The 27308-nt window shown below is 40.2% G+C and overlaps 1 protein-coding gene across 3 annotated transcripts in view; it reads right to left on the reverse strand.

The window, feature by feature from the left end:
* iqsec3a (IQ motif and Sec7 domain ArfGEF 3a) overlaps positions 1-27308 on the reverse strand; it is a 99050-nt gene that overhangs the window by 34680 nt on the left and 37062 nt on the right. The window contains exons 3-5 of one of the 3 annotated variants that reach the window (XM_062443750.1): positions 10455-10524; positions 9798-10205; positions 520-1808 (exon numbers count right to left, since the gene is read on the reverse strand). In XM_062443750.1, coding sequence (XP_062299734.1) covers positions 520-1808; positions 9798-10205; positions 10455-10524 — 1767 coding nt within the window. Of the gene's footprint in view, positions 1-519; positions 1809-9797; positions 10285-10363; positions 10525-27308 lie in introns of all 3 variants that reach the window. The other 2 variants (XM_062443748.1, XM_062443749.1) reach the window with 2 other exon arrangements.

Below are 27308 nucleotides of genomic sequence, written 5' to 3' on the forward strand. Positions count from 1 at the left end.
ACAATGCTGTTTATTTATAAACTTGGGCTTCATTCTGTTTGTTCTTTCAGCACAATGGTGACTTATGAGAGAAAGTGCTTTTCTTTGCTCTTTGAGTCCAGAAGGCCCCATCTTCAGGTACTCTTATAAAACAGTTTGGGCCTTAAGTCCTCCTTTTTAAATCTCACTGTATTGTCTTTTAAAAAAAGATTTCTACATGACCTAATTAAGCATCTGATCATATGTGTGTTACAGTTTGAAATCCCTCTAGCTCAGTGTACTGCCTTTTTAAAAAATGGAAGGATGAAAGAAAGGAAGGTCAATTTCAGTGTTCTAAAATTCATTTGAAAGAGAAAACGAGACTCTGTTGTCATGCCCAAATCTCTTTGTGATCATTAATTTTGTGTTTCAATGCAACTAATCATGGCTGACCAATGCTAATGGACATTCACTTCTAAAATGATCACAGATCTAAATCAGCGACTGTCATTCAATTGGAATCATCTAAAAATAAACATAAAAATTACAGTGGTTACTCACACATTGAAGAGGTTCAGGCCAATGCGGTAGAGGCGCTTTCGCATGACGTCAGTGGATAGCGTGGGTGACTTACAGCTGGTGGGGTTCTCACAGTGGTAGCGTGGCAGGCTGAGGATCATAGCCTGCAGTGCCTCCTTTGATGAGGCTTCAGAAGTGGAACGCGCCTCTGTGGATGTGCTGCTGCTGCTCATCTGCTCTGAGCTGTTGTCTGCCATCTCAGAACCACACCTTTTGACCTCCAGCGGCTCTACCACAGGAGAGCTCCCAAAGGGTACAGCCTCGTGTGGTGGAGGGGCCTGAGGGAGTTCTGTTGGTGGTGGCGGCAGCAGCAACACCACCTCCTCTGGGCTTTGAGGGGCAGCCATCTTGTCCAGAGGGGTTAAGGGAGGTTGGTCATCATCCCCAAACTCTTCTTCACTTGGAGGGGGAGCAGGGAATTCAATATCCTGATCATCTTCTTCTATATCTAATTCTGGAGGTGGTGGGGGCTCTTGTGGGGGCGGTGGGGGATCTATGGGTTCAGCTGGAACCTCTGCTGGGGGAGGAGGGGGTTCTTGTGAAAAGTAAGGTGGAATGGAGGCTGGAGTGGAGTTTGTTGTTGTGGAAGTAGCTGTAACAGTGGGAGAGGATCCTTCTTGTTGGACGCAGCTGCCAAGGGTGACAGAAGTGGACGATTCCATGACTGAAGATGAAACACGGAAGTTCTGACTGTCAATCTGAACTGTCACATCCCGGAAGGCCATCATCAGCTTGCTTGCGCTTCTTGACAGGTCACTTGGGTCCACCGGGCCTTGATGAATTGTTGACTCTCCCACACCAGCTCCCTCTCCTCCAACCCCTACTCCTGCAGCAGCAGCTGCTGCTGCACTGAAGGAGTCGGCACTGAACTGATAAGTTCCGCCCTCTTGCAGTGAACACATGGTCTTCAGGCTCCAGTTGCTGAGTGCATCGTCTATGGACTTTGCCAGTGACTGGACCTGTTCAGTGAATGAATCTTCCAGGTCGGTTAGGGTGCCACCAACTGTGGCAGGCAGAGATGGTGAGCGCACCAATGGGATGCCTGCCAAGTTACAGCCTTCTGCCAGGGCCCGTTCAGCAGAGAAACCCTCCGTGTTTTGCACACGGACCTTGCGCAGGGAGATGCGCCGAGGCAGACGACTCTCCAGCAGCGAATTACGGATCTTCTCAAAGTTCTTGCTGAGCTGGTACTGGCGGAAGGCAGTCTGGATCTTGCAGGCAGCACGGCGAGAGATGAGGTGGCCGCCGTATTTGTGCTCTAACATTTCGATCTAGAAAGTACAGGACAGAGGGATACAAAAGGAAAATATTAAATTGGTGAAAAGTCTGTTGTATTATGAACATTTGAAAACATTTGATAATAGTCAGTAACATACGAGTGACAGAAAAGCAATGTTGTCTTGTCAAGTTCTGAGCAGAAGAAAAACCAGCTACTTATCACAACAATGTGCAATTACTGGTAGGAATGTAACTCTGGGCTCAATCGTGGACTGTATTGCATTGATGCATGTTGATGAGAACCTGTAGAACAGTATATACTGGTAGTTAACAAAGTTTAATTTGCTGACAGGTGAAAGAGTGTTCTGTGCCAGTGATAAATGTAGCCTAAATACCATGTCACTAGCAGGATTTAACATTTTTAATATTCTCTTGTCTGTCTTACTGGCACATGGAAGATGAATAGAGTATATGATTTCAACAGCAGGCTGAAAAGAGGTGTAGAAACAGGTGGAGTGTGGGTGGAAAATGAATGAGCTGAAAAGCAGAGGAGGAAGGGAATAATTCTGGTGGGGGAAAAAATGGAAATCCCAAGGGGTGAAAGAAGTCCAATTTTTGGAAAGAGTAGGCAAAAATTAAATACAAATTCAGATATCCTCAGATGTGTTCAGTAACTCTATTTTGCTGGGTGGCCTTGTGATGTGTTTACAGCTTGGCCAAAGCCACAGTTTGAAAGAGAGCAGAGAGTAATAGCTGACTCGTAACATTTGGACAAACTGTTCATTTCCTCAGAAAATAGAACTCATAATCTCTGCAAATTCCACAGAGAGGTCCTCCACACAACTTTAAATTGTCTGAAACTGAACAAGCCATTAATCTTGCCTGTGAAAAATCGCTCAAATGCTGTGGGAAATAGATAGAAATGTAATATAGCCATCCTCATCTGGCAGCAGCTCAAACACTAGATGAAACCTCTTTGAGTTTCCCAGAACAATCAGGGGGCCAGTATCTTTTGAGGTGCCCAGAAAGCATTCTTATCTTCTCAAGTCACACTGTGTAGTGCATATCTTTTGAAATCCTTTCCTTCAGTCTAAATCAATGAAGATAATTCTGTTCTGCTCCAACTTTATTGAGGGCATGTGTACAAAGGAGATTTCAGATTTTAAAGAAAAACAGTGTCATACTGTCACTTTACAAATGCAAAAAAATTCTAAATTGTTCTAAATATGCTGGATAGAAATATATTTAATTTGCACATTAATAAAAGCATTTAATTTTAATTCTAAGAATTTTAATTCTATAAGATGCTAGTTGTTCCCGCCCTCCAAGTTCTCTGAAGGATTTGGAGCTGGCTTCTTGTATTAGTGTGATGTACTGTATACGGGGATTGATTTGGTCCAAGTAAAATACCCCTCTCGGAAATTCAAATGCAACTGAACGAATGGTTCCTGTGGCCACAATGGATCCATATGTGTGACTATGTGATGCTAATCTTCTTTCGTTTAAATCCTGGACAAAGTCACCCAACCACCTCGCATTGGATCATGCAAAGAGGCACTGATAGGCTGTAATGCCTTGAGGGTTTGCAATTTGTGATAAGTGGTTAGTTCAACAAGATGCAGCCTCTCCCGTTGTCAGCGGAGGAACAGAATATCATACAGAGCTCTTTAGAAAAGTGGAATGACACTGAAAATCCATCTTATCTACTCCATTTACATTTCACTGCAGAGCCTCTGCAAGCAAAGTGAGACGGACTGAGAATATTAAGGTGGTTTCTGAATAAGAAACCAGTTTTGAGCTCTACTGTATCTGCTGATGGCAACTTCTCAGTAGAGTACATTACTGTTACTGTTAGCTCTTGCGGACTGGTCACCCTGAATATTCATCACTTTAATCGGGATTGCTGTATGCACTATTAAAATGACAAGGTTAGCCTTATCACATTACCGCACTCCTAAATAGACCTTTTAGAAGGTTTTTTTTTTTTTAAGACAGGAGCAGAGGTAATATGATTGACCTCATTACTCAGGAAAGTGTCCCTCATTAAAACAAATTCTGAGTTCCACTGCAGAGGTGCCCTTGAAAGTGAGAAAGGACCGTCAGTGTGGCTGCTTTTGATTAAATGTGGCAGTCGAGCTTGTTTGTTTTGCCTTCTGCGTAAGGCGGGTCAGGGATGATGAACTGTGGGGCAGTGGTGGCCTAAGGGTCAGGGAAGCAAGTTTGTGACCAGAGGGTCGCCGGTTCGGTCTTCGGAAAGATGAATCTGGCTGGGGAAAGTGAAGCTGCAGTCCTTGCCCCTCCTTCATCACCACCACAGAGGTGCCCTTGAGCAAGGCCCTTAACACTAACTGCTCCAGTGGAGCTGCTTAGTGGCCGGTAGATCAGACTGTGGTTGTACTGGGAAGCTTCCAGGTATGAAAGTGTAACTGTGTGAATGTGATCAGGGCATTCCTGAAAAAGAGAGCACTGCTCTCAAAGAAACCACCCTGAATAAATAAAGGTTAAATAAATAAATAATAAAGCATTTGGGTCACATTGCTTTCTTTACCAGAATGTTTATCTGATACACATTGCCATTCAAATGAAATTACAGCCATGAAAACAAGCTGAAACATGATGGATGAAGGTATGAAAAAAGACAAGGAAGATGAAAGTGGGTGCTAACAGGATTTGATGCCAGCATCAGTATGATATAAGGGAAATGCGGAAAAGAGTCAAGAAAGGAAAAAGCAAAAACACAGATGAGAATAGCACTTGAAGACACAACAAGACAAGTGGCTCAGGGTGTTGAGGAGCGGGTAAGGTATCGAAGGAGATGCTGACACGGGTGATTGCGCCAAGAGCAGCACAGCTGAAAATCCCCCCATTAGCCGACTGTCAGTTCTACCTCTGATCACTTCACTAAGCGCTGATGGAGAGAGATTATTCCGGAGATGTGGTGGTGGCACTGCTCTGTTCCACCAAGGTCTCTAAATCGATTTTGACAGGCAGACCAGCACCACGCTGACCCCATGTTCCCATTTCAATGAGGGAATAAAAGGTGGAAAACAATCCAGTACAAAATGGTGCAGCGTGTTGAAAGAATTGGAGTATGTAATGAAAGATTTAACTCAAAGTTTGAAGGTTGAAGGTGAACAATAAAAGGGTGAAATGGTTTTTTATAAAGAATAGATAAAGGAGGATAAAGGTATAAAGGTGGCATGTAAATATTTAACTCAATAGTTAAGTCAAATATGATTTCCACATTATATGGAATTGAAATAAACTTAGTAGGGACACTGAAATAGAAACACTGGCGGATTTTAGAATTCAGATTGTAAACATAGATTTCTTGGCTTGAAATATGAGACTTTTTCTGTCTCTATATAAAATATTAAAGGAAAAATTCACCACTGTGAATATGATGAATTCTTAAAAATAAGCCATGTATGTAGTAGAAATCTGCAATTATTTTAGACATGTGTGCCCTATGACTAAAGAAAAATTAGAAAATGGATGTAGATTCCCCCTGATGTTCTTAAGGAGGAATCCTACAACAGCCAAAATGCATTGCATGCGTCTCGTCCAATCAGACTGACTGACTCTACTGACGGTGTGTTCACGCCCAGATCAATACCAAAGACAAATGACACTTTCTCTGCAGTACTGTTTTGTCTGATTCCACAGCAAGATATTCAGCCTCATAAACTGTAGTAGTAATGGCACCATATATCGGATCTGACATTTTATTGTAAAGCTAGCTGTTTGTTGTTTGTGTTCGCAGAGAAACTCAGCAGCTGACGTTTGTCTGCATTTGTCTGCGGCTGTAGCTTAGCTGTCGCTTCCTCTCCCAGACTCTGTTTTGTCTGATTCCACAGTACTGTATTCAGCCTCATAAGTTGTAATAGCAGATATTTGAAGGACAGATGTGTGAGTGTGGTATCAATCTTTTCATCTAACTCATCTAATTCACAAGCAAATTCCAAAATATAGTACTTTTTTCTTTAAAATACTAGTTTGTCTATTAATTTGTTCTTTTGCCATGAATCAATCATTACTAAAATAGTGATTGAGGGGTGTAACCTTAAAGGTGATGACTCGTGCCCATGTAAAACTACTGATTATTAGATCTCACATGCTGCAGAAATGAGAGGCAAAATGCAAAGCTGTGATTATGAACTTCCATGCTAATGCACACTGTTTTACAGCATAGAAACATCTGCATGATTAACGAGATGATTACATAACAGGAAAAACTGGGACACAACTAATGCTGACTGTATTACAAAATGAAGACGATAATAAAAGACTCAAAGTCATCTTTAGACAATGATCTGTTTAGCTGATACATCCTTGACCAAAGTCAGTTACCCAAAAGGTCAGACTGACTCTGACAGACAAAACTTGGAATTAATTATAAAAAATAGGATTATATTAATTCAGTCAAACAAGATAAATACAGTCTAATTAAAATGACCATAACTGTGCGATGATTTTTCCCCCCAATGCTCTCAATAGCAACCTATTTAACAATATCATCATATTTGCTAACCCATGCTTTTTTGCAACAACAGTTTTAAGACAAGCTACTACACGTTTAAACCTATTGATGTGCAACACAGATGTATTCCCTTAGAAGATCTGAACCCTAACCTGATCCTTGTTTGATATTTATTGCATGCTACTTGTACTTTTAAGTGCAATAATCAGGGAATACAAACTGCCAGATTAAACTTTTCACTTTATGGAGATAAATGTCTTTTGACTCACGGGAACCTCAATTAGTCAAGCAGGTATTAGGAGCAATTACGGAGCAGGAGCAGTCATTTAAAGTCAGGTCTCATCACTTCATCATCCTGTAAAAACAAAAGGCTTTGCGGTCACCATGGATTACTTACATTTCCAAGACCTCTCCATTTGATGAACAGCTTTTTAACAAAACACACAGTGGCGTATTCTTAAGGCTTTGGCTGAGAGAGTTTAAATAGACTCAGTAAATCAAAGTGAAGACAGCAAATTAGTCTGAGAAACACAAGTTCACTTAAGCAAACTTTAAAGGGAACTTTTTAAATATGGTTTTAGTCAGTTACATAATTGTTTACATGAAGGACTCTCCTGTCAGGTTGGATTAAGAGATTTACAGAAAGATAATCTGTGCTGCAGAGTTTCTTCTATAAAATGTGGCGTGGGTGGGATTAAACCTTATCTTTAGAATAAAACTATGTTCTCAGTCAGAAAAAAAGACCAAAATACCCATTAAACTCCTATAACATTAAACAGTCCTGTTCCTCCCAATCAAAAAAGAATCAAACTCTTTGCCATTGGAGATAATACTGAGTGTTTACTTACAGAGATGAGGAAGTTCCCCTGAGACTGTTGTTTATAATATCTGGTACTGCACTTTTGTATAACTTTTTTATTTTTGATGAGCAATAGTCATATTGTATTATTTGGCTTCCTGGATGATCACATTAATTTGAATTCTCAATTCTAATATTATACAAATTTACCGGTAAAAGACCAAACTTTTGACATTAAACAGACATTTAGACATTAAATAGTAAACTGACTTCACACATTTTTCCAATAATTTTAAGGCTGTAAAAACTATTTGTTGTATATAAAATTGAATAAATTAATTGTTACTCCACCACTCGTTTGGAGTTGGGTTTTTTTATTCTGTGAACCATAAAGGGGTTTCTGGATACTGAACGCTCATCCTGAAGTGAGTTAACGCTCAAATACTTTAGTCATGAGGTTCCTCCACAGCAATCAAGGTATCGCCCAGCAGATCCAATTACTCTGACATTGATCTGTGGATGCATCAAGCCCCTGCACCCCCAGCTGTACAGACAGAAGATCAATCTCGCTGATTGCGTATCTCCAGCATCGTTGACAGGGAGATAGTGGAAGGGAGGTGTTTCAGATGTTAGATTAAAAGAGTGAGAATGGAGGTGAGAGGGAGACACGGGTTAGGAGCTGAGGTTAAAAGAACACAGAGTCTCGAATAGGGAAGTGTTGAGCACATGAAGTGAATGATTGGTGATAATGGAGCGAACAGAGAGTGAAATAAAGCAATCATGTCACTGAAATACATTTGTCTCATTGGCCAGTTACTAGGAATTCTAGTACTTTGTTGTAACTCTGCTTACATTTTTCTTCATTTCATTCACATACCTTTGATTTAACAAATATTCAAAGACACCAACAGTGTCACCTGTAAATAGATTTACTTTCACAGCCTGTGGCTTGTGCCCTGAACCTGAGAAACACTTATTACCAGTGCTGCTATGTTTACTGATAGTTCTGGGTTATTGATATAGTGTACCCAAGTGTGCCACACCACATTTAGAGAAACAGAATTGAAAGTCAAGACTTGAGAAAGGCGGGTAGGCAACCTTTATTTTTTATAAAGAAACAAACGTATCCATAATAATTGTAAAATTGGACCTTAAAAAACCCAGCATGACATGAAACTGCTATATATAGGGCTACAACTAACTAATATTTCCATTGTCTATTAATCTGCAGATTTCAATTAGCATAGAAAATATTTAAGGTGTTTAAGGTGGCCTTCAAATGTCTTGCTCTGTTCGACCAGTTCGAACAATTCATAACCAAAAGATAATCACCTTATAATGTTATAAAACTAGGAAAACCACAGATCCACACATTTGAGAAGCTGGAATCAGAAAATATTTGATATTTCTGCTTAAAAATGACTTAAACATGGCACAACAGCCATTTGGTGTTGCACTTGCATAGAGTTGGGGAACAATAAACATGTATAACTTATAATAAGCACCAGAGGTCAAGATCTACTTTTAGTCCCAAAGAAGACTCCATTTCCCATAATGCAACTTAATAGTGTCTTGTCTAATAGTGTCTTAAATGCCCCATTATTTAGTTAAAAATGTTAAATCTTAAGGCCAAGCCTAGATAGCCCAGATTTGCATTATAATTACATCAACAGGGTTTCAAACATTGGAAAGCTCCTTCTAAAGTCACATAAGACATTCTTCAACCTTCAAATTATCAATCAGTTAAAATAGTTACACATTGATTTTCTGTGGAGCGATTAATCGATAAATCGACTGATCACTCAGCTCTAAATATATTGTATTCACCTTGATAACAATTTATGTTGCAGTTGTAGAAAATTGACCAGAAGGACATTAGGCGCCCCACAGGTTTCTGCTGCCTTACCTGGTTGAAGATCCATGGACAGAAGAATGTTGGTTAGATGGGTGACAATGAAAATGGATAGCAAATGACTGATGGTCCTTGAAATGGAGATGAATATGTGATGATTTCCGAGTCCCTGACGGCATGATAAGAACACAGACATGAGAGCATGGAAACGCATGTACAAATACAGTCACAGTTCATTGACATATCAGCATCAAACACTCAGAGGACAAAATCAGTTTGGCTGGCTGTAATAAGATGAGAACAGATAATTCACATGCTTTTATTCTCCATGGAAAAGACAAATTGGGGCTTTTCATCATCCACTGTGTATCATAAAGCAGCAGAGAAAACAAAAATTAAAATACTTTTTATTCATGCAGATACATGTTTGTCTTTTTTTTTTTACATTGTCTCTATGTTATTGTATGCTGATTTGCTTGTGTATGTATGCATATGCACATGAGTTGGTCTGTAAATTGCACCACATCAGTACAATACCTAGGGGTTAAGTAAGATCATACACACCTGCACAATCCCAATTTGATGACAGACAAAACCATGTTAGGATGAAATGATGACATGGCAATGACAATAATGGTTTATGGTGAAGAGGAAAAGGAAGTAGATACAGTTTGGAAAGTCTAAAAGTGCCAATAGGGATCAATACGACAAACGAACAGAACTAAACCCTGGCTTTTCCCCCAAACCAAATGTCTTCGACCTCAGACAGAAAACTAAACATCACAAACATGTCAGACCACAAGACGTACAATACACACAAGCCAGGTTACTTGCCGCCCTCCCCCTCCCGCTCCCCTCACCCAAATAACACACCAACCCGCACAACCCACCCATCCCCAACACAACCCTACCTGCTTATTTTTGAGGTCAAGCGAGAGCTCATAGTCGGAGGTGGCGGAGTGCGAGCCGGCCCCGTTGCGCTGCACCCTCAAGGGCGAGGCCGTATGGTGGAGACTGGCTCTCCTCCCTGCCCCACCTCCTTTTGCTCCTCCCCCTTCCTCCTCCTCCTCTTCCTCCTGTGCTGCCTCGCCCTCATGTCGCTCGGCCTGCACCTCCTCTCCCTCTTGATTTCTGTTTGCCTCCCCATCTTCTTCTGTCTTCTGCTTCTCTTGCTCCCCCTCTGTGTGCTCCTCTCTGGTAGGCGACTGGGCTTTAGGGGCATCCTGTGCAGCTTCCTCACTCGGGGCCTCGACTTTGGGCTCAGGCTCTGGTTCAGGCACAGGTTCAGGTTCAGGTTCAGGCTCAGGCTCAGGCTCAGGCTCAGGCTCAGGCTCAGGCTCAGGCTCAGGCTCAGGTTCAGGTTCAGGTTCAGGTTCAGGCTCCTGTGTAGGCTCTGGTGTAGGCTGGCGTTCGGGTTCGGGTTCCAGCTGAGGTTTGGCTTCGGGGTAGGGTTCTGGTTGAGTCTGTGGTTGCGAATGGGGCTCAGATTGGGGCTGTGGCTGTGGTGGTTCAGTCTGTGGCTGAGTCTCTTGCTGTTGTTGCTGTTGGGGCTGTGGTTGTGACTGGACCTCACTCTGCAGCTCCCCCTCTCCTCCCTTCCCTTCCTCCCCCTTAGACGAGTCTGGAGAAAGGTCATCGCTGCAGAAAGGAGGAGAAAACGCAGAGTGAGGTTGCTGCTGCATCCGTGTTGAGCTCTGACCTCTTCTCCAGGCTGCCTGGGTTAGTGGTAAGTTGACCCTTTTTTTTGTGTATGATCTCATTCACTCTGCTACCTGCTCTGTTCTGTCTGCCTCTCTTGTCTGTCTAGACACTTGACAGACAATGAAAACGAGGAAAATATACAGCACAGAACAGCTGACAAACCCACAGTGTACAAGATTAAATGAAAAAAATAGATATTGCAGCAAAACCTTCAGAAGAGGAAATGTGAAGAAACAAGAAAGTTGACAGCCAATAGTGACACACACGCAACACACACACACACACACACACACAGACATGGGGGACAGTCATGCAGCTAATACAATTGACTCTATTCCTTTTAGACTGTTTACATGTGTGAAATGTTGCATGTATTAGCATTAGTGTGGGAGGTGGCAGCTTTTTATGCTGTAGCCGAATAACACAGAATATTTTATGTGTTTCTGAACACATCTAGACCATTTTCTTCCTCTCCACTTTCTTTTATAGACTATATTCTTTCCTTTTGTCTCATTAGAAAATGACAACTGACCTTGAGTTGAATCACTTCCTCTAGGTCTGATATTCTCTAATGTTGTTTTTAAGAGGATGAAGTCATACATGCATTAAATATGAGCCTGGCCTTGCAGTATAGGCCTTCTTCTGTCATGCTAGCATCATTAGCATTGACAGATAAGAGCAAAGTTGTCTACATCTATCAACCAAAAGGCATACCCATAACAGGAAGGACACCAAATTGTGAAAATGTGTCATGCTACATGTATTTGTTAAATTACATTTGTATAATTTAGAGTAAGCCCTTTATGCTAGCTTGTTGTCTGTGCTATCACTCAGTTAATCTACAAAACAACAGGATTTCTGATGTTTGAAAATCTTTTTAAGCCCAAGGCCTCAGAGACAACAAATGTCAGCTGTTTGAGGATCTGTTTGGTACCATCTTGATGTATTGACTTGTTTGACTTTCATTTTCTATCCAAAATTGGTAGTTTAAAATGCCTTTTTCTTGTAAATGCGCAATGTTGTCCTGTCTAATGTTTCAGCTGTTGACTATAAGCATAAGACTTAGACTCTACAGTCATGCTAGCAACTCTGTGAGGCTACACTCTGCACAGCTAAATGCTAATGTGCTAACATTCCCAGTGACAATGCTAATATGCTGATGTTTAGCAAGTATAATGTTTACCATGCACACCATCTTAGTTTTAGCGTGTTAACATTGTGTATTGATGCATGTCCATGTGAGTTGTAAAGGTTTCAACTTGAGTAAAAAAAATTGCCCTTTATGAATTGGCTTTATGAATCTGGTGCATAAACAAGGCGACAAAAGAGAGAAACTATATGAAAAGATTTACAGACAGTATTTGGGCTGTTTGGTGCAAATAAACGTAAATTGTCCAGCAGTCAAATACATGTGAATGGGTTGAGAGAAAATTTGGCTGAACACACCATATTAGTTGTTAAAATTTTCAGTCTGGACCAAAGTGATGAACTGAAATCAACCAATAGACCCACATTGCCATTGATAGTGCCATGCTGCTAGTGTGACTAAAAACCTACTATCTTGAGAAGTAGACTGGGAAAGTTGAAACGGTTAAATGCAAAAATAAACGGATATCTAAATACTCAATCAATCCCAGTTTTCATATATAATGCATCGTCCTGCTTGTGTTTCTGTTTTCAGTATTCTCAGAGTTGTCCTGTTTTGCTAAAGCACACCTATTGTAACTATCAGCAGATTTTCCTGAAAGATCCTTTGAATTCAAGGCAGGTTTTCACACTAGTTGACAGCGGTTGTGATAACAGCCAGGCATGTTATTACAAAGATTACGATAAGACTTTTTTCCCCCTCTTATTGGATACAGCGATAAAACTGGAGTCAGTGAGCATAAAATGAGGACATTCAGGCTGGCATATGCAGAGTGCTACAGAAGAAAATTGGCATGATTCTCCCCAGAGGAGGAGGGAGCTTTACAGCGATGACAAACTTTCAGTGTGTCTATCTATCTATTTGTGTATTTGCCAAAAAGTTGCAGAGACAAGTAAAGAAATGTACCTCTACATGCAGAGTAGAGAGATGCATGCCAACCTGTTGTATGTGTGAATTTTTGGCTAGAATATGCTTTCTCATATCATGTGTGTATCAATGTGTGTATCAAGTGTCTATCATATATCTGCTTGTTTCCTGTTCTGGTCCAGAGTGTGTTTTAGAGTGCACACATCTTTAAATCTGAAGATAAAAAGACTCAGAAAGATTTGTGCGCTGCAAAATCCTGTCTGCTTTCCCTTCCTTCAGAGGAGGCCCCCCTTCTCATTTTCATCACACGATGCAGCGCTGACGCTTGAGTAGAAAGTATCTTCAGCGGGTTATAGCTGGGTCTGCTACATCTAAAATAGAACTCATATGAGTAATGAATAATGAACAGAGAAATAAAGTCTGCTGCTTCTACACTCAGCAGGTGAGCTTTTCTTGTGCAAAAAATAGATCTGCCCAGAAAAAAAGTCTTTCATGAGGAGAGTCATAACCTTCCATCTCTGCTCACAATGTTTCCACTCGTTTTGAATCTAAATGCAGTCTTTCCTATTAGCATTTTTGTGGTGCCCTTGTTATGTTGAGGGATAATCTGACAACCAATAGGCTACGTGCCGCTGGATTCAAGTCACATTTTGATAAGGGTATAAAGTTACCTGGATAAAGGATTATTTGCAAGGAGAAACAGTAAATTAATCCCCATGTAAAATGAATAACTGCATAATTTATGTGTGTATATATTGTTGTACAGCATATTGTATGTGATGCATGAGTTATTGTAAACAACTTCAACGATGGCTTCCCTTTTCTCCAACTTCTAAATCTGCCACACACACAGCCTGCACATCAGCCAACTGCTCATTCCTTTCATCCATTTTGTCAAGCTTCCTGTCATCCTCTCTGTCCGACCGTCTCTCTCTCCCTCACATACTCTCACACACACACACACACACACTCTCTCTCTCTCTCTCTCTCTCTCTGCAACTCTGTCCTCCACAAGGTAGGAGATTGAGCGCTTCCAGGTGTCAACGTGAGACAAGGCCTCAGTGCTGCCTCTCTCACTCTCTTCTCATTTTTCCATACGTCAGTATTGAAGACAGATGGGCGCAGCGTACGTTTCATCAAGAGTATAATTACAGTGTCTGCTGACATCTCCTGCTCTCTCTGCTGTGATTGCTAACAAGCTGGTACTGTAGTTTGGTGTGAATCCAGGTTTATCTGCTGATGGTGTGTGCTGTTCATGTTGTGTATCATTTATATTGAGTATTGTTTTTCTCTAAACAGCCTTCTGAGTGCCTCAAGATGTAGTTGTGGTTACACTTTTTATTTCTAGCAAAAGAACATAAATGGGATGCCTGAGTTTTGGGTTAAATATTGATATGAATTGTGGAATTTATTATAATTGGCATTTATAACACGCAGATAAAGCCATGCATTTAAACGCATAAAATAAGAGCTTAAATTCTTGTGGCAGTTTTTCTGGAATCAGCACCCAGCACTCATCAGAGGAACTACATCTGCATCTGGTTTTGTGCTGGTTGGATAGCACATTTAATAGATGTATTCATCCAGAACAGTGGACTAAGAGCACATTTTGTATTGAATCAACAACCGGGTTGAGTGACTGCAGGACCAGATATAATAGTCTGTCCACAGTCTGTTGGACTGTGGGGATGATGACATCCAACAGGAAGACCACCATCTTTAGGCAATGATTATGTGTCAGTATGAACTCAGTAATCTGTGGGCTGCTTTGACTTTCATTAACCTTGATCGCACACCATTTGCTGTATCATCATCGTGGAGGTGTGCAGCACCAGAGATGAGATATCAGGGCCATGTGACCACTGGATTCAAAGGGTCTATCATCCTTTAGTGGACTGCAGCCAAAGAGTTGCTGAAGAGGGCATTATGTGAGGAAAACCACATCAGCAGTCATAGCAAATGAGATCCCTGAAGAGGCTGCTTGCAGCTATCATTTCTTGCTTAAGAAAGTAGTTTTCTTTCAATTTTAGACACAGAGGTTATGTTTTTCCCATATAGAAGCATGATTTATATTGAAATCATTGTAGCTAACAATCAATTTCTGTTCTATGTTCTGCCTCTCAAAGTAATTTCTCTTTTATACCAAGCAGGGATCTGTTGCCATGTCACTTACGCTAAATCCCTCTTCCCTCACCACTCCCCTATATGTGTTTCTCATATCCCTCATAGAGAATTAATCAGTTCATCAGGCAGAACACAAGGGCAGACTGGAGAGCACAAGCTTCTGCATAAATAAGCATATTTATTTCTTCCAATGCACCGAGAGGGTAATGTATGGGATACATTTGCTGAATACATCACCCAAGTGTATTTGAAATTTATTACAATCTCTGCAAGCTGGAAAACATGACTTAGAACACATTTTATACTGTGGGGAGAGTATACAGAGGTAAAGATGAAGTTGGATTGTAAATGGAGGTCTTAAATAGTGAATATCTGTGTGTTTGTGTGTTTTCCTATGCTGCATACTTTCCCTTCACAAATCCCTGAACCTGAGGAGGGAAACAAGCCAAAAGAAGCATTCTGCATTACAGCCAATTAACCTCACTCTCACACTGATGAATTCCCAAACAATTAAAAATCCCCAGATAACAAAGACACCTCTGCCCCGACAGTGAAGCTTCTGGTTCCCCAAAATCCTGTTAAGTTTCGCACTGTCGCCATTTCTCTGCAGACTGCAAATCATTTTCATTCCAGTTCATTTAAGAAGCTCTCACCCCTGATAAAAAATGCACCATGTCAGCTTTAAGCAAATTAGCATCAAAAAGGCTGTGGTTCTCTCTAATCACCAGGTCAATTTGAGTCATTTTTCTTCACTGTTAGCGATCAAGAAGAGTACATAAGTTAATTCCCTCCTTCTTTTCGTTTATCTGTGACCCGATTCCTTGTTAACCTCTCTGTGAACAACTCAGCCATCATGTATTTACAACAGTTCAGGGTGGGATACTTCACTGACTTTCATTTATTTTGTGTCTTTCAAAAAATGATATGCTGGTGTGAGTGGTCAGAGCTGCTGTTTGAGATCCTGAGTGTGTCTCTGTGGGCAATGAGGAGAGTGGACTGTCTGTCGGGAGAGGTGGTATGACTGTGTGGACATGAGATGTGTTGCATTTGGAATGAGGATATGGGGAAGAGCAAAAGGGTGACAGAAGCACAGAGACAAAGCTCTGACTTTGGAAATGCATGACTGAAAGCCTAAAGGACTAACTCACACCAAAAATACTGATGTTTGTGTACCATAATCCACTAAGGGAAACTATACTGATTTTATATAAGGGACTTAAATTTTAAGGGGGGCATGGGCACTTAACATGCAAGGAGAGTCAAGTTGTAGTATGGGAATTGCAGGATTCAGTATTTTTGGACTATCAGTCACGCAAGGGAGTAAAAGTCTTCTGCTGTTTGATTGATATTCACCGTTATTTATTCATTAAGTGCAGTAAAAAAAAATCTCTAAAGTGCCCCTTTCAATCATAGTAAAGCACACAAAAACTTTAGAAACTGCTAAATACTTACATCATCATCATTTTGTCCAAAACAGTTTAGTTACTTTAGCATAATACAAATACTGACCGTGAAAATGTTGACGATTAGAAGGTAATGTTTACCATGTTCACCTTAGCATGTTAGCATTATAGCATTTGCTAATTAGCACTAAATACATTTATATCCTCTGGGGACCATGAATGCCTATGCAAAAGTTGGTGGTAATCCATTCAATAATTGCTGAGATATCATGCTGCTAGCATGACTAATCATATTTTTAAATGAACTATTTTACAAGTAAAACACTGAGCAGTGATGAACTTATCTAAGCTCTGCATACAGTATAAGCCTGCCCAATTAATGCAGAAAAGAGCAAAGGGGGGCTCTTTGTACTGTGTGACAGCTACAAGGGAACTGTGCTATTAAAACAACACATTTCATGTTATTTAAAAGTACACACAGGTTTGTGACAATGCAGTACACAAAGGCAGGCCCTTAGGTGAGTGCAAGGTAATGTTTTTGTGTGTGTATTGTGGATGTATGTACGTGGGCAGCAGTGAACCAGCATGGAACAAACTGGAATAATAAAAAAGAAGAATTACCCTTATAAAGAGCCAAAAACATAAAAATGAATTACATCTCTCTGGAACCGAATACATCCATCTGGGCCCCCTTTCATCAACAGATAAAAAGCCATGTAATATATCTTGTCTTTGAGTCTCTGTTTCCAGTTTCAAGGTCAAACAGAAACACATCCGCTACCCACACACATCTGCAGCACTATAGCTCCCATAAGAGCCGCCCTCTTTCAAAGCAGACAATGAAGTCCAGAAGGGGACTGAGGAACCATTTCACATGCTTTTTGCATATTAGTGTAATCTCCTGAGAGCCGGCGGTACATTCTTGGCCACGTTGACAGAAGCTTTAGTGTAGAATCGTTAACAAATATAGACATGACATGTTTAAATCATGAGATAGACACTGGATGAGTCACATGGCTATCTGTGCTTTTTTTCTTTCCCTGAGGGAAAGTTCTCCAAGAATCTGCAGTTGTATATGACTTAAAGCATGTTCTGTCACAGCACGGTTTAGACATCATTAAAAAATAGTCTAAACATTTGAAGCATGAGTTAATAAAGCCCTATTTGAGAGGTTAAATAAACAGAATTACAACAAGCATGACCAAATCCACCCTATGAAATTCACCTTGAGTAGACTTGCAGTGGTGCATGGTAGGTGGTATCATATTTGTGCTTTCAGCTCACCCCATGTGATCAATCTTTAACTGATGGATTGGCTATGGAGATGCCAATCAATACTATGCTCACTTAGGTGGGACAACATATCTCATAAATAGCACTACTTAGCAAGAGGGAGGAAGAAGAAACCTGGGATAAAAGAGAAGTAGTTTAAAATTCTATATTTTTTATACAGTATATTCTGAGTACTGGGTGTTGACTGAAGAAGACTGAGATCAATGTTGACCAGTTTCAGAATAGCAGAGAATCTGTCTCTAGCAGATACTATGTTTTTTTATGGAGGGCCAGTGATCGGTATCATGGGGTGAGCAGGTTGATATAAGACGTAGCAGAAACATGTTCTTGCCTCCTGCAGCAAAAAAGGTATGCCTTCATTTATGGTGTTGAATTTTAAGACTGATTCACTCCAAAAGGAAAAACTACTGTATTCAAGTATATATACTTGGTCTTTATACTATACAGTATAAAGACTGGGTCTTTATACTATACAGTATAAAGACCAATATAACCAAAGGCGTTCACATGCAACATCAATGAAACATCTTTCTAGCATCAACAGAACACAGCGTATGAAAACAGGTTGGGCTCCTGAAATATGCAAGGATTTCTTATTGAATCTCTTCAAAAAGCTGTTGCCCAGGGATGTGGGTAAAATGTAGAGAGAGAGACAGTGAGAGATACAAAGAGAAAGAGAGAGAGAGATGGCCGCAGTGGAAATTGCATTGTAGATATATGGCTGACATATTGGAAGTATACTGATATATACACGGCTCAGCACTTCTGCACAGAGCAGGATTCAAAAAGACAGACACAACATATGTCAGTGTCACTTCAATGTCAAACGATGTCATCAATAAATCTAGTATTATCACATCATGTCTCTTAAAATATGTTTCTATATACTAAATTGCCTTTACAAATGCTTTTTGGAGGAAACATAATTTCTGACAATGTTTACTGAGAATATTTTTTCCAATTAAACAAATAATTCAGCACTTCTCCTTATTCGCTTTCTTGTTGAGAGTGAGATCACTATCGAGTCTTGGTCATGTGACTCAGGTCTGCACAGAAGTCACCGGAGAGAGGTTGGCTTGGATTGGTGGACATAGAAAGCACATTGTGCATTCCAAATATTGTTAGATTTTGGCTACTAACAAACCGTATTCGACGTGTGCACAAAAAAATGAATCATACATTAGCTGCTAGGAGTGGATAATGTCTCTAACAGTTTGCACATTTGTTCACTATGAACAATCTGTTTTGGCAACTTGAACATATATAATGAATGATGTAGTGTGTAATTTGCTCTACAGTAATAAGAGATTAATTTAACTCCATACAAAACCCTGAACTGACATTCTGTAAAGCGCATGCAGTCATGGATGCTTGTATGACTGCTCACCTGAGAACTTCCTGCTTACATTAGGTAAACTTCACAATGCCAAATACAGTATGCCCTCTGTTTCAGATTGTCATTGTCTTTTCTCATGCTCTTTTCCCTGTTTCTTATTCACATATTGTTATACATAAGAATCCCAGCTCTATTTTTATACCGCATGGCAAAAGCAGCCTTTGATGGGTGCCTAACAGAGAGGAAAAAAGAAAGAGCGTGCTTGAGAACAACAATGCCTGGAGAAAGGATTCAGCTGCTTCTTTGCCTCGTTGTGAGTGAAACAAACAATTGAGCCGTCGCCCCCATCCTGATGATTTCACAAGCTAATTGCCTATTATGTGGCCCATCAGGGAGAAATAACTGTGTTTTTTCCTTATTTGGCTCCCTTCCTTTTTCATTTGTATATATATATATCCTCAGGCAGTCTCATGATGACTCCTTTAAGCAGCACAGGCCTCTATAACTTATACTTCAAGGATCACATGACAGAAGCTCTGTGATGCCTAATTACAGAAACTTGAAAAATGCTGGCAATAGTTCAGACATATCTTGAGGAATGAAACAAAACACAGAATTACTATTCAAACTAGAGTGTGTTGATTTTCTTGCTGTTAACTTGCTACACTGGGTTTATTGCAGTTTATGCCTCAAACAAATATGATAAACAAACTGTAAGGACATTTCTAACTGAGCAGTGATGTATTTTAAGTATGTAAGTTTAAGATGAAAAGGATAATACAAAATTACACTGTAAACTTAGACAATGGCACATTGTATATTATCTAAGCGGGATTAAAGAGAAAGAGGATGAGATATTGAAGCAGAGCCCATAATAAATATTTCTCTTCACTATATTTCATGACTTGATATGGCTTACACAGTGCTTGAGTGACATGAACTGATATGGCTTATTTTGTAATACATGTGCTGGTTCCTGCCTTGACTGTTAATCTATTGAGGGTAAAGGGGTAATATGATATTGTAAGTGTCAGATAGGTCAGGTAGTACAGTTTTTGAGTCACTCAAATTCACTGTACAGCAGTTATGATCAAAGTGCAGGTTGTCAGCCCAGTAACATGTTAGCTGCATGCTCAAAAATGTTGGAATAGAGACATGACAGTGAAACAAAGTAGTTTAAAAGCAGCTGCTGTGAAATGCTGAGGTAAGTTAACTGTAATTTGATTTCTCTTACGAAGTGTCAGGAGAATAATGTTGTTCTGGGAGCTGCAGTGTGTACTTGAAGGCCACAAAAAACAATTTTCTAAATCAGCTTCTTGTTATGGCTGATGGAGTCATACATCAAAACAAAATAATCTGCCAAAATTAGAACAGTTTTGGTTATTCATCCTGAGAGATTTTGCTAAAGCATTTCTGTTTTTGTCTGTGCTCTTCTCAGCGGTTTAAGGTGGGCGGGGCTCAGATGGAAAAGGGTGATGTCACATACTACTGTGCACTAAAATTCAGCAATAGCTGAATCAAAATGTAATGTCAGTTGGTCGGTTGTTTGCTTATATTACCAGGCCAACCAGCTGTCAGCCAAATCTGATCAAACTACATCCATGATGACGAGCCTTGCATTGTTCAGTTCTTAATAAATAAGTACCTGATGGTGTTTTTTTCCCAATACTCATTCATATTTAATGTTATTGAGAAATTAGATTTTTTCAAGGTCTACTGAAGTATTTTCCACACACAAAAAAAGCCAAGCAAGCAAGACCAAATCCCTTCCACCAAAATCAAACTTTCAGCAAAGAATTCACTTGGAACTATTAAAGGGAACATACAATACTTTGTGTGATTTCCTTTTATTTTCATATTGTTATGATGTCAGATGCTGTTAAACAAGGGCAAAGTTTCAAAGTCTAAGGTGAATGTGTGTAAAAATGCAAGTCAAAAGCCGGGGCTTCAGTCTGCTCTGAATGTGTCGTTTGCAATGTTGCTTCTACTTCCTCCTCGTGATGACCTCAGATTGTTCGCATATACGCAGAAATGGCTATCCGTTCCGAAGCCTTTGTTGCTTCATTCCATAGATTATTCACATTGTCCACTCGCATATTTCAGATCGGATTAGAAATTTGGGAGGTGAAATCATACTACCACTGTTTGGTTACATAGCCTCCCAAGCAGCTGGAGGTCTGCCATGGAGCAGCTTCTGGAAGGTGCATAATCAGAATAAAGTGGGCTCATTGGGATGGGGGGGCTAAAACGGCATGTTTCAAACAGAGGCTGAATTTAGGGGCTGCATGAAGGGCCAGTATGGAATTAATTCAAGAGTTTGTTTTAACCGTAAATCATGTAAGATATTCAAGTAGAGCCCCCACAATGGATGGATATAACCTTAGAAATGAGCATGATACGTCCCCTTTAAAGGTTTACCTCTGTGTTTTATCCTGAAGTGACTCTTTTATTTCTCATGCACTTATTAAATAGGAGAAGACAAGCCACCCACTGCACTCACCATGATTTGGAATCTCCCGGGAGCTACTTGATGTCATGTGGGCGACCATGCACAGATATTACACTTTCAAATGTAATGAAATTTCTTTTGGAATTAGCAAGTTTATTCTGAGACGCTGATACAAGCCTTTTTTCTGTAATATTTGTGGAATTAAAGACTCCAACCTAAAATCATCTTTTGAGTATAAAACACTCAAGCTGGCTGTAAAAGTTTGAAACGTGGAGTATCACCTTAATTCAGAATGTGTCAGTAAAGTAGAGAAGAGAGACCAGCCACATGGCAGTGGTGCAGGTCCCCATCAACCAGGTGCAGATGTATAGTAGACAAAGCTAAAGAAAGTAAAGCTGCTCAATCTTGAGCTGTAAAAGGTAGAATGAGAGGAGAAGAGCTGAAAAGTGAAAAAAAGATGGAAGGACAAGGGGGACAAGGAGATGAATTGGGTACATTACATAGCCTGGTTGACAGAAAAGAAATACCCATATAGTGATTCTACAAATGCGGAATGGCAGACGGAGTTGTCAGACCATCCAGGGGAATTGGAGGGAGCTGCTGACATGGATATAAATCTAGACTTTCATTACATCCCTGAGGAAAGTGGGAATGAGTGGCCAAATTTAGGCTGGGAACTGGAAGTCACTTGAGAATATCCTCAGACTCACTGTGATGTTGCAGAATGGGACAGTGAGAGTATGAGACCTTCTTGGAAGCAGAGAAGACAGATTCACGAATGGAACAGAAAGGCCTGCAGACACGTCATGTGAAATTCAATTAAAATGAAACCGTTCTCTGTGGCGGTGGCGACAGCTGAAATATTTACAATATTATATTGTGTTGAGGAATGACTACAGGTGGATACAGATGAGTTCTGACAGAGAGGATTATAATACAATAACGGAAATGATAATACCCAAAACAAACGGGTGAGACAATGGCAGGAAAAGAAAAAATATGAACACCAAGAATGACTTAGACAGATAATGATGGAAAGCTGAAAAAAATATACCTGCAGTGACGTGCTGCAGGACAATGGTGCCAAACCAGTCGATCATGCTTGCAGATCAATCACAAAATCCTTTTCGGATGATGACTGTATGTATCGCTAAGTATGTGTATGCCCAGTTTGATGATGAGTAGTGGATCATGGACTTGGCATTCCTCACTGACTTGACAGGCATTCTGAATGAGCTAAATTTAGAGTTATAGGGAAAAAACAAAAACTATTATTGCCATGATCAGCGTGAACACTTTTACAGCCAAGCTACGGCTACCTTCAGCCAATCTGTAGCATCAGGACCTGTGCTACTTTTAAAGCATGGATTCAGAATCTGAGCATCAGGGCAAAGATGAAGCTCAGCTCAACAGTGCCCATTACATTGAACAAGTTCAGAGCATTGCATCGTGTTTGAAAGACATTTCACTGACTTTTCATCATTCAAGCCAGCCACCACAGTCGGCACAGGTATTGATGTGGATGACATTGTCTCCAAATTGGAAACACTTTTTTTTTCTCTTGGACATCAAAGTGCAGGTTGATGATACTGCAGTGTGAGGAAATTCATGACGCTTCAGAATGATATTCACATGAAATCCAGGGCATCCACTGACATGAGGGGTGAATTTCCTAACATGGGAAGATGTTTCTTTTGCCTTTCAGCCCTATTTGGATCAACCGAGGTAATCACTCCCTTCTCTGAAATGTAAAACTTGTCTGCTGTATAACAGCAGCCTTAACTCATCATGGAACAGACACTGGGATTTGGGACTGGTAGATCTTGCAGTGTTAAAAAATGTAAAAGTAGATCTGAAGTGTAAAAACGCTGGGTACCCCCTGCTGTAGGATATAGACAGATCATGTCAGAGACAGCAGTAGAAAATGCTATTAATGTACGACACAAGCAAGGAGCTGATGTAGAAATTGTCATACAGCTAAGGTTATAATGATTGCATTAACATTTCCCAATAATATTGGATTGATTGACTTTACAGCTTGAACAAGGAGAAAAGAGAATGAAGAATGAGATATTTTTGCATTATTTAAACCTGCATTCAGTTATTTTTTGTGTTTAAAGAGCAACACAACAAGCTGTGATCACAACACAACTTGAGCATATGAAGTTGATATCGCTGATGTCTTAGCAATCAGATGCCTATTTTTCTGTTTTGCAGATGTGTTGTCAAACAAAGCATTATATTTATTAGATCTAAGGCCTTTTTTAGTGAAGTGGCTGTTGACACAGACAGTAAATTTATCATTTTACATTGAGGCAGTGGTGTACTTGCTGCTGTATGTGGCTTTTTGTCACAGACAAAGCAAGAAAATTGAGCCGTATAGCTGTAACTATGGTTGTAACGCTGCTGCCGGTATTTAAAAATGCAGTGTGTTGACGTCACATTTTAGTATCGGCTTGGCTCGCTTTGAACCTCACCAGAGCAGGTACTAAAAAAGTGCCAGGTACCAGGTACTTTCCCTAGTGGAAATGCAAAAAGAACCGAGGCGAGTCGAGGTGAGTCTTGCTGGAACTGTGTAGTGGAAAAGTGCCATAAGACTGCCGGTTAAGAGACAGAAGCTGAATTGAAATGCTGCATATTTATACATATATCAAAAGTGATAAAGAGTGAGTTTGGTGAGAAACCAAAAAACAATTCTTCATGTATGTGATGCTGTGTTATTCATAGTAAAATCTAATAATTTTAAGGATTTAAGTTCCACTCTGCAGTATTGTGATGTGATATTAAAACAGTGCCAACATAATCAAAATTGAAAACATCAATCCTCTACTTTTTCTAAAGACTGCAAATCACATTCAACAACCTTAAAAGCATGGTGATGGTCACTCAAACACACACAAACACAGTTTTCTGTTAGAAAAGGATGTATACATACGACTGTTAAGGTAAAATCTATCCTGTACATAAAGAATTACTGTTTGATCCATGTTTGAGAAAGAGATAAAGGGACTAGACTGCACATTTGGCATCTGATAAAACACATTGTAAGCTCTTCAGTGTATTACACCAGAGTGGGCTTTGACACTCGTAAACACACACACACACACACACACACACACACACACACACACACACACACACACACACACACACACACACACACACACACACACACACACAGGCTCAGCACAGCCAGAGACTTAATGCAGCCAAACACAGCAGGGGCTCAGGGCTTGTAAAACAATAATGCAGGGGGACCATGGGACAAACATGTACACATGAGTGATAAATACACTACAAGTTCTTCATTGTATCAAACCACACATACACCCGCCCATACTAGCTCACATAATATAATACATCACCCTTACTACATGTGGACTGGAAAAACTCACCAGGATTCTTGATCAATGATCAATTTATCTTTATCTTTAAATTCTTACCGAGGTTATTATGAAACTAATTCCACATAAGTAGATTGCTAAGTAAGGTCTAAGTAGACCACTGTAAGTGCTCTACAAAATATGAAGCCGGGGCCAGGTGACAGTTATAGCGTATTTTAGCATAAAGAATTAGCCTGGCTGTCTCCAAAGGTCATGCCATGTCTTCTTTGTTTAATCTGTTCAAAAACTAAAGCGTAAAAATAGTCTGGAGTCTTGTCTTGCCTCATAAAACGAAAACTTGTCCTTTTTGTTTAAGGTACAAAGATAATCAAGATAAAACAAGTTAATTAGCAGTCTTAAGTTGTGCTGATTTCCCCCTTTCTTACATTCTTACTGCTAAGCTAAGCTAGCCTCTTACTGGTTTTAGCTATTTTATGGCCATTTTAAACTGTTCGAACAAACAACTAATGCTGCTGATTTTTCTGAGGGGACAGGTTCTAGATTATCTCCACAGGAAGACATTATATATTCACTTACTTTTCTGCCTGTATTTATCCTCCTGCAGAGTTTATTTGTCACCAGGCTCTGTGATTCAACAACAGCAACAACGAAGGGAGGTTGTTTATTGTTACAATGGCGCTGAGGAAGGAGAGGCATGATCTGGCATCAGGCACACAATTCACACTTTGGCACGTTCTCCATTATCTGTCAGTGTTCTCAGACTCGCACACACACACACACACTCATATACTCCAAATCAGTCTCTCCTCATCGGTGAAATTGCTTTCAAGGGAAGGGTAAAATAAATGTTTCACTCTGTTCATTCTATGGCGAAAAATAAAGTTAAGCCAGGCGGTGGCCACCGTTGTGTTTCCATTGACTCTACACCATCAAGTGGTTGAGATGCTATCCCATCACCGAGCCGATAAGAGCAGAAGAAAATTCAATTACATCTCAGTGAAATGTGAAAGGTTTTTCTTCCAGAGTAAGCGCATGTCCACGCCTGTGCAGACCTTCACGTTTAATCTTTTCTCTGACATTGGTCTTCGTTGGGGGTTATGCAGGCAGTTACAGAACGACTGAACTAACAGGCAATGTGAAAGCAGGTATTTCTCAAAATGGGCTTCGTGGGCTACTGTAGAAGCAAACTAATGGTGCATTTTATGGTTACCAAATGGGGTGAAAGAATGGAATCAAGAGAGGGACACCTGGTCTGCAACAGTAGCTGAATAAGAAGTTTGACTTTGCTTACTTAACAATGTCCTTTAGATTAAAGGGTCAAAACGTAGTTCTGCAAGTATAAGCTCCATTAACTTTGTACAAACATGAGTCACTCACACTATTTTTAGCTTATTTTTCGTTCTTTTGGTTGAAGGTTTCTTAAGGCAGCTTTATCTTGAGGGTTTCTCTATGGTTTTGCTCAAGATAAAGTGGATCTTCTTGTCATGGCACTGGCATCTAAAGACTACTTTCACTTTGTTTTAACAACTAACTTATTTTGACTTCCCATCACCTCTACAGAACAAGGCAAGACGTGACACAGGGAATGAAATAGCCTGACATACACACTGCAAAGATGACTCACCACAAAAAAACACAGTTAAAGTCATGGTAACTGCAGTACAATGTGCATAAAAGCGTGGAAGAGTTGATCAGCATTCAGTGGTCTGATGATGTCTCATTTTAATGTATTTTATATTGAATTAATCTTTGTCATATGAAGCTTTCTTATAATATTTGTTGAAATATACACTCATTGTTTTCTGATACTGACCATCCACATTCCCAATGGACAAAAATATAAAACTTAACGAAGATAGTGTCTCTTTTCCGAGATCTGCATGATTAAATCTCACTATTTCCCCTTCTGTCTTTCTTCTTCATTTTGTAACCTAAACACCCCCTCGCTCTCCTCCTCGTCATCCCTGTTGCTCATTACAGTGAGTGAGGTGACAGCAGAGGCAAGTTGCCTTGTCAGCAGTTTTTCACGTCCTCTTCTCCCCTGCCACCCTCCTCTTCCTCCACCTCCTCCTCTGATCTACTGTCGTGAGGTTGCCGGCGAGCTGTCAGGACAAGGACTCTACCCAGTGATGTACGTTGAATCTGACACTGTCACCCATGCCCAGGACAACTAATGTCCCTTCACACAGAACAGCAGGGAACAACTTGAGCTCAATAGATCGCTACTTGGTGTGTGTGCGTGACTGGGAGGTAAGGCATGTACAGCATTAATGGAGCACACCCATTTTTCTATTTTTAATACCTGTAAATCTTTCACGCACTCATGATCTTGAACATATATCATATATATATATATATATATGCAAATGTGTGGTACTTGCTTGTGGCGATACAAAAGTCAGAGATTCGCCCATCACTGCACAACAACAGCTACAGTCCAATTCTTTAAATTTGGCTGTCAAAAAACTATGTTTCCAAACATCTCTGTTCTGTACTGCTCATGTACAATAAGAAGGTAAAATATGCAATGACAGGAGGAACAGTCAACACAAGGCAAGTTAATGTTAGTGAAAGCACCTAATGCTACCTCCAACTGGCCACTAACTAATCCTGCCTATGGAATCAATTTGCTGTTTTCTGGAGATGTGCATACACAGTGTTATTGAAAATTCAGAAGACTGAGAACTGAGGTAATCAAAACCAGTTAGCAGCATTTTAGGGAAAACCCATCCCCCTGATGGACTCGTTTGAAAATTAT

The sequence above is a fragment of the Scomber scombrus genome, chromosome 22, assembly GCF_963691925.1.
Source record: "Scomber scombrus chromosome 22, fScoSco1.1, whole genome shotgun sequence".
In the NCBI taxonomy this organism is placed as follows: domain Eukaryota; kingdom Metazoa; phylum Chordata; class Actinopteri; order Scombriformes; family Scombridae; genus Scomber; species Scomber scombrus.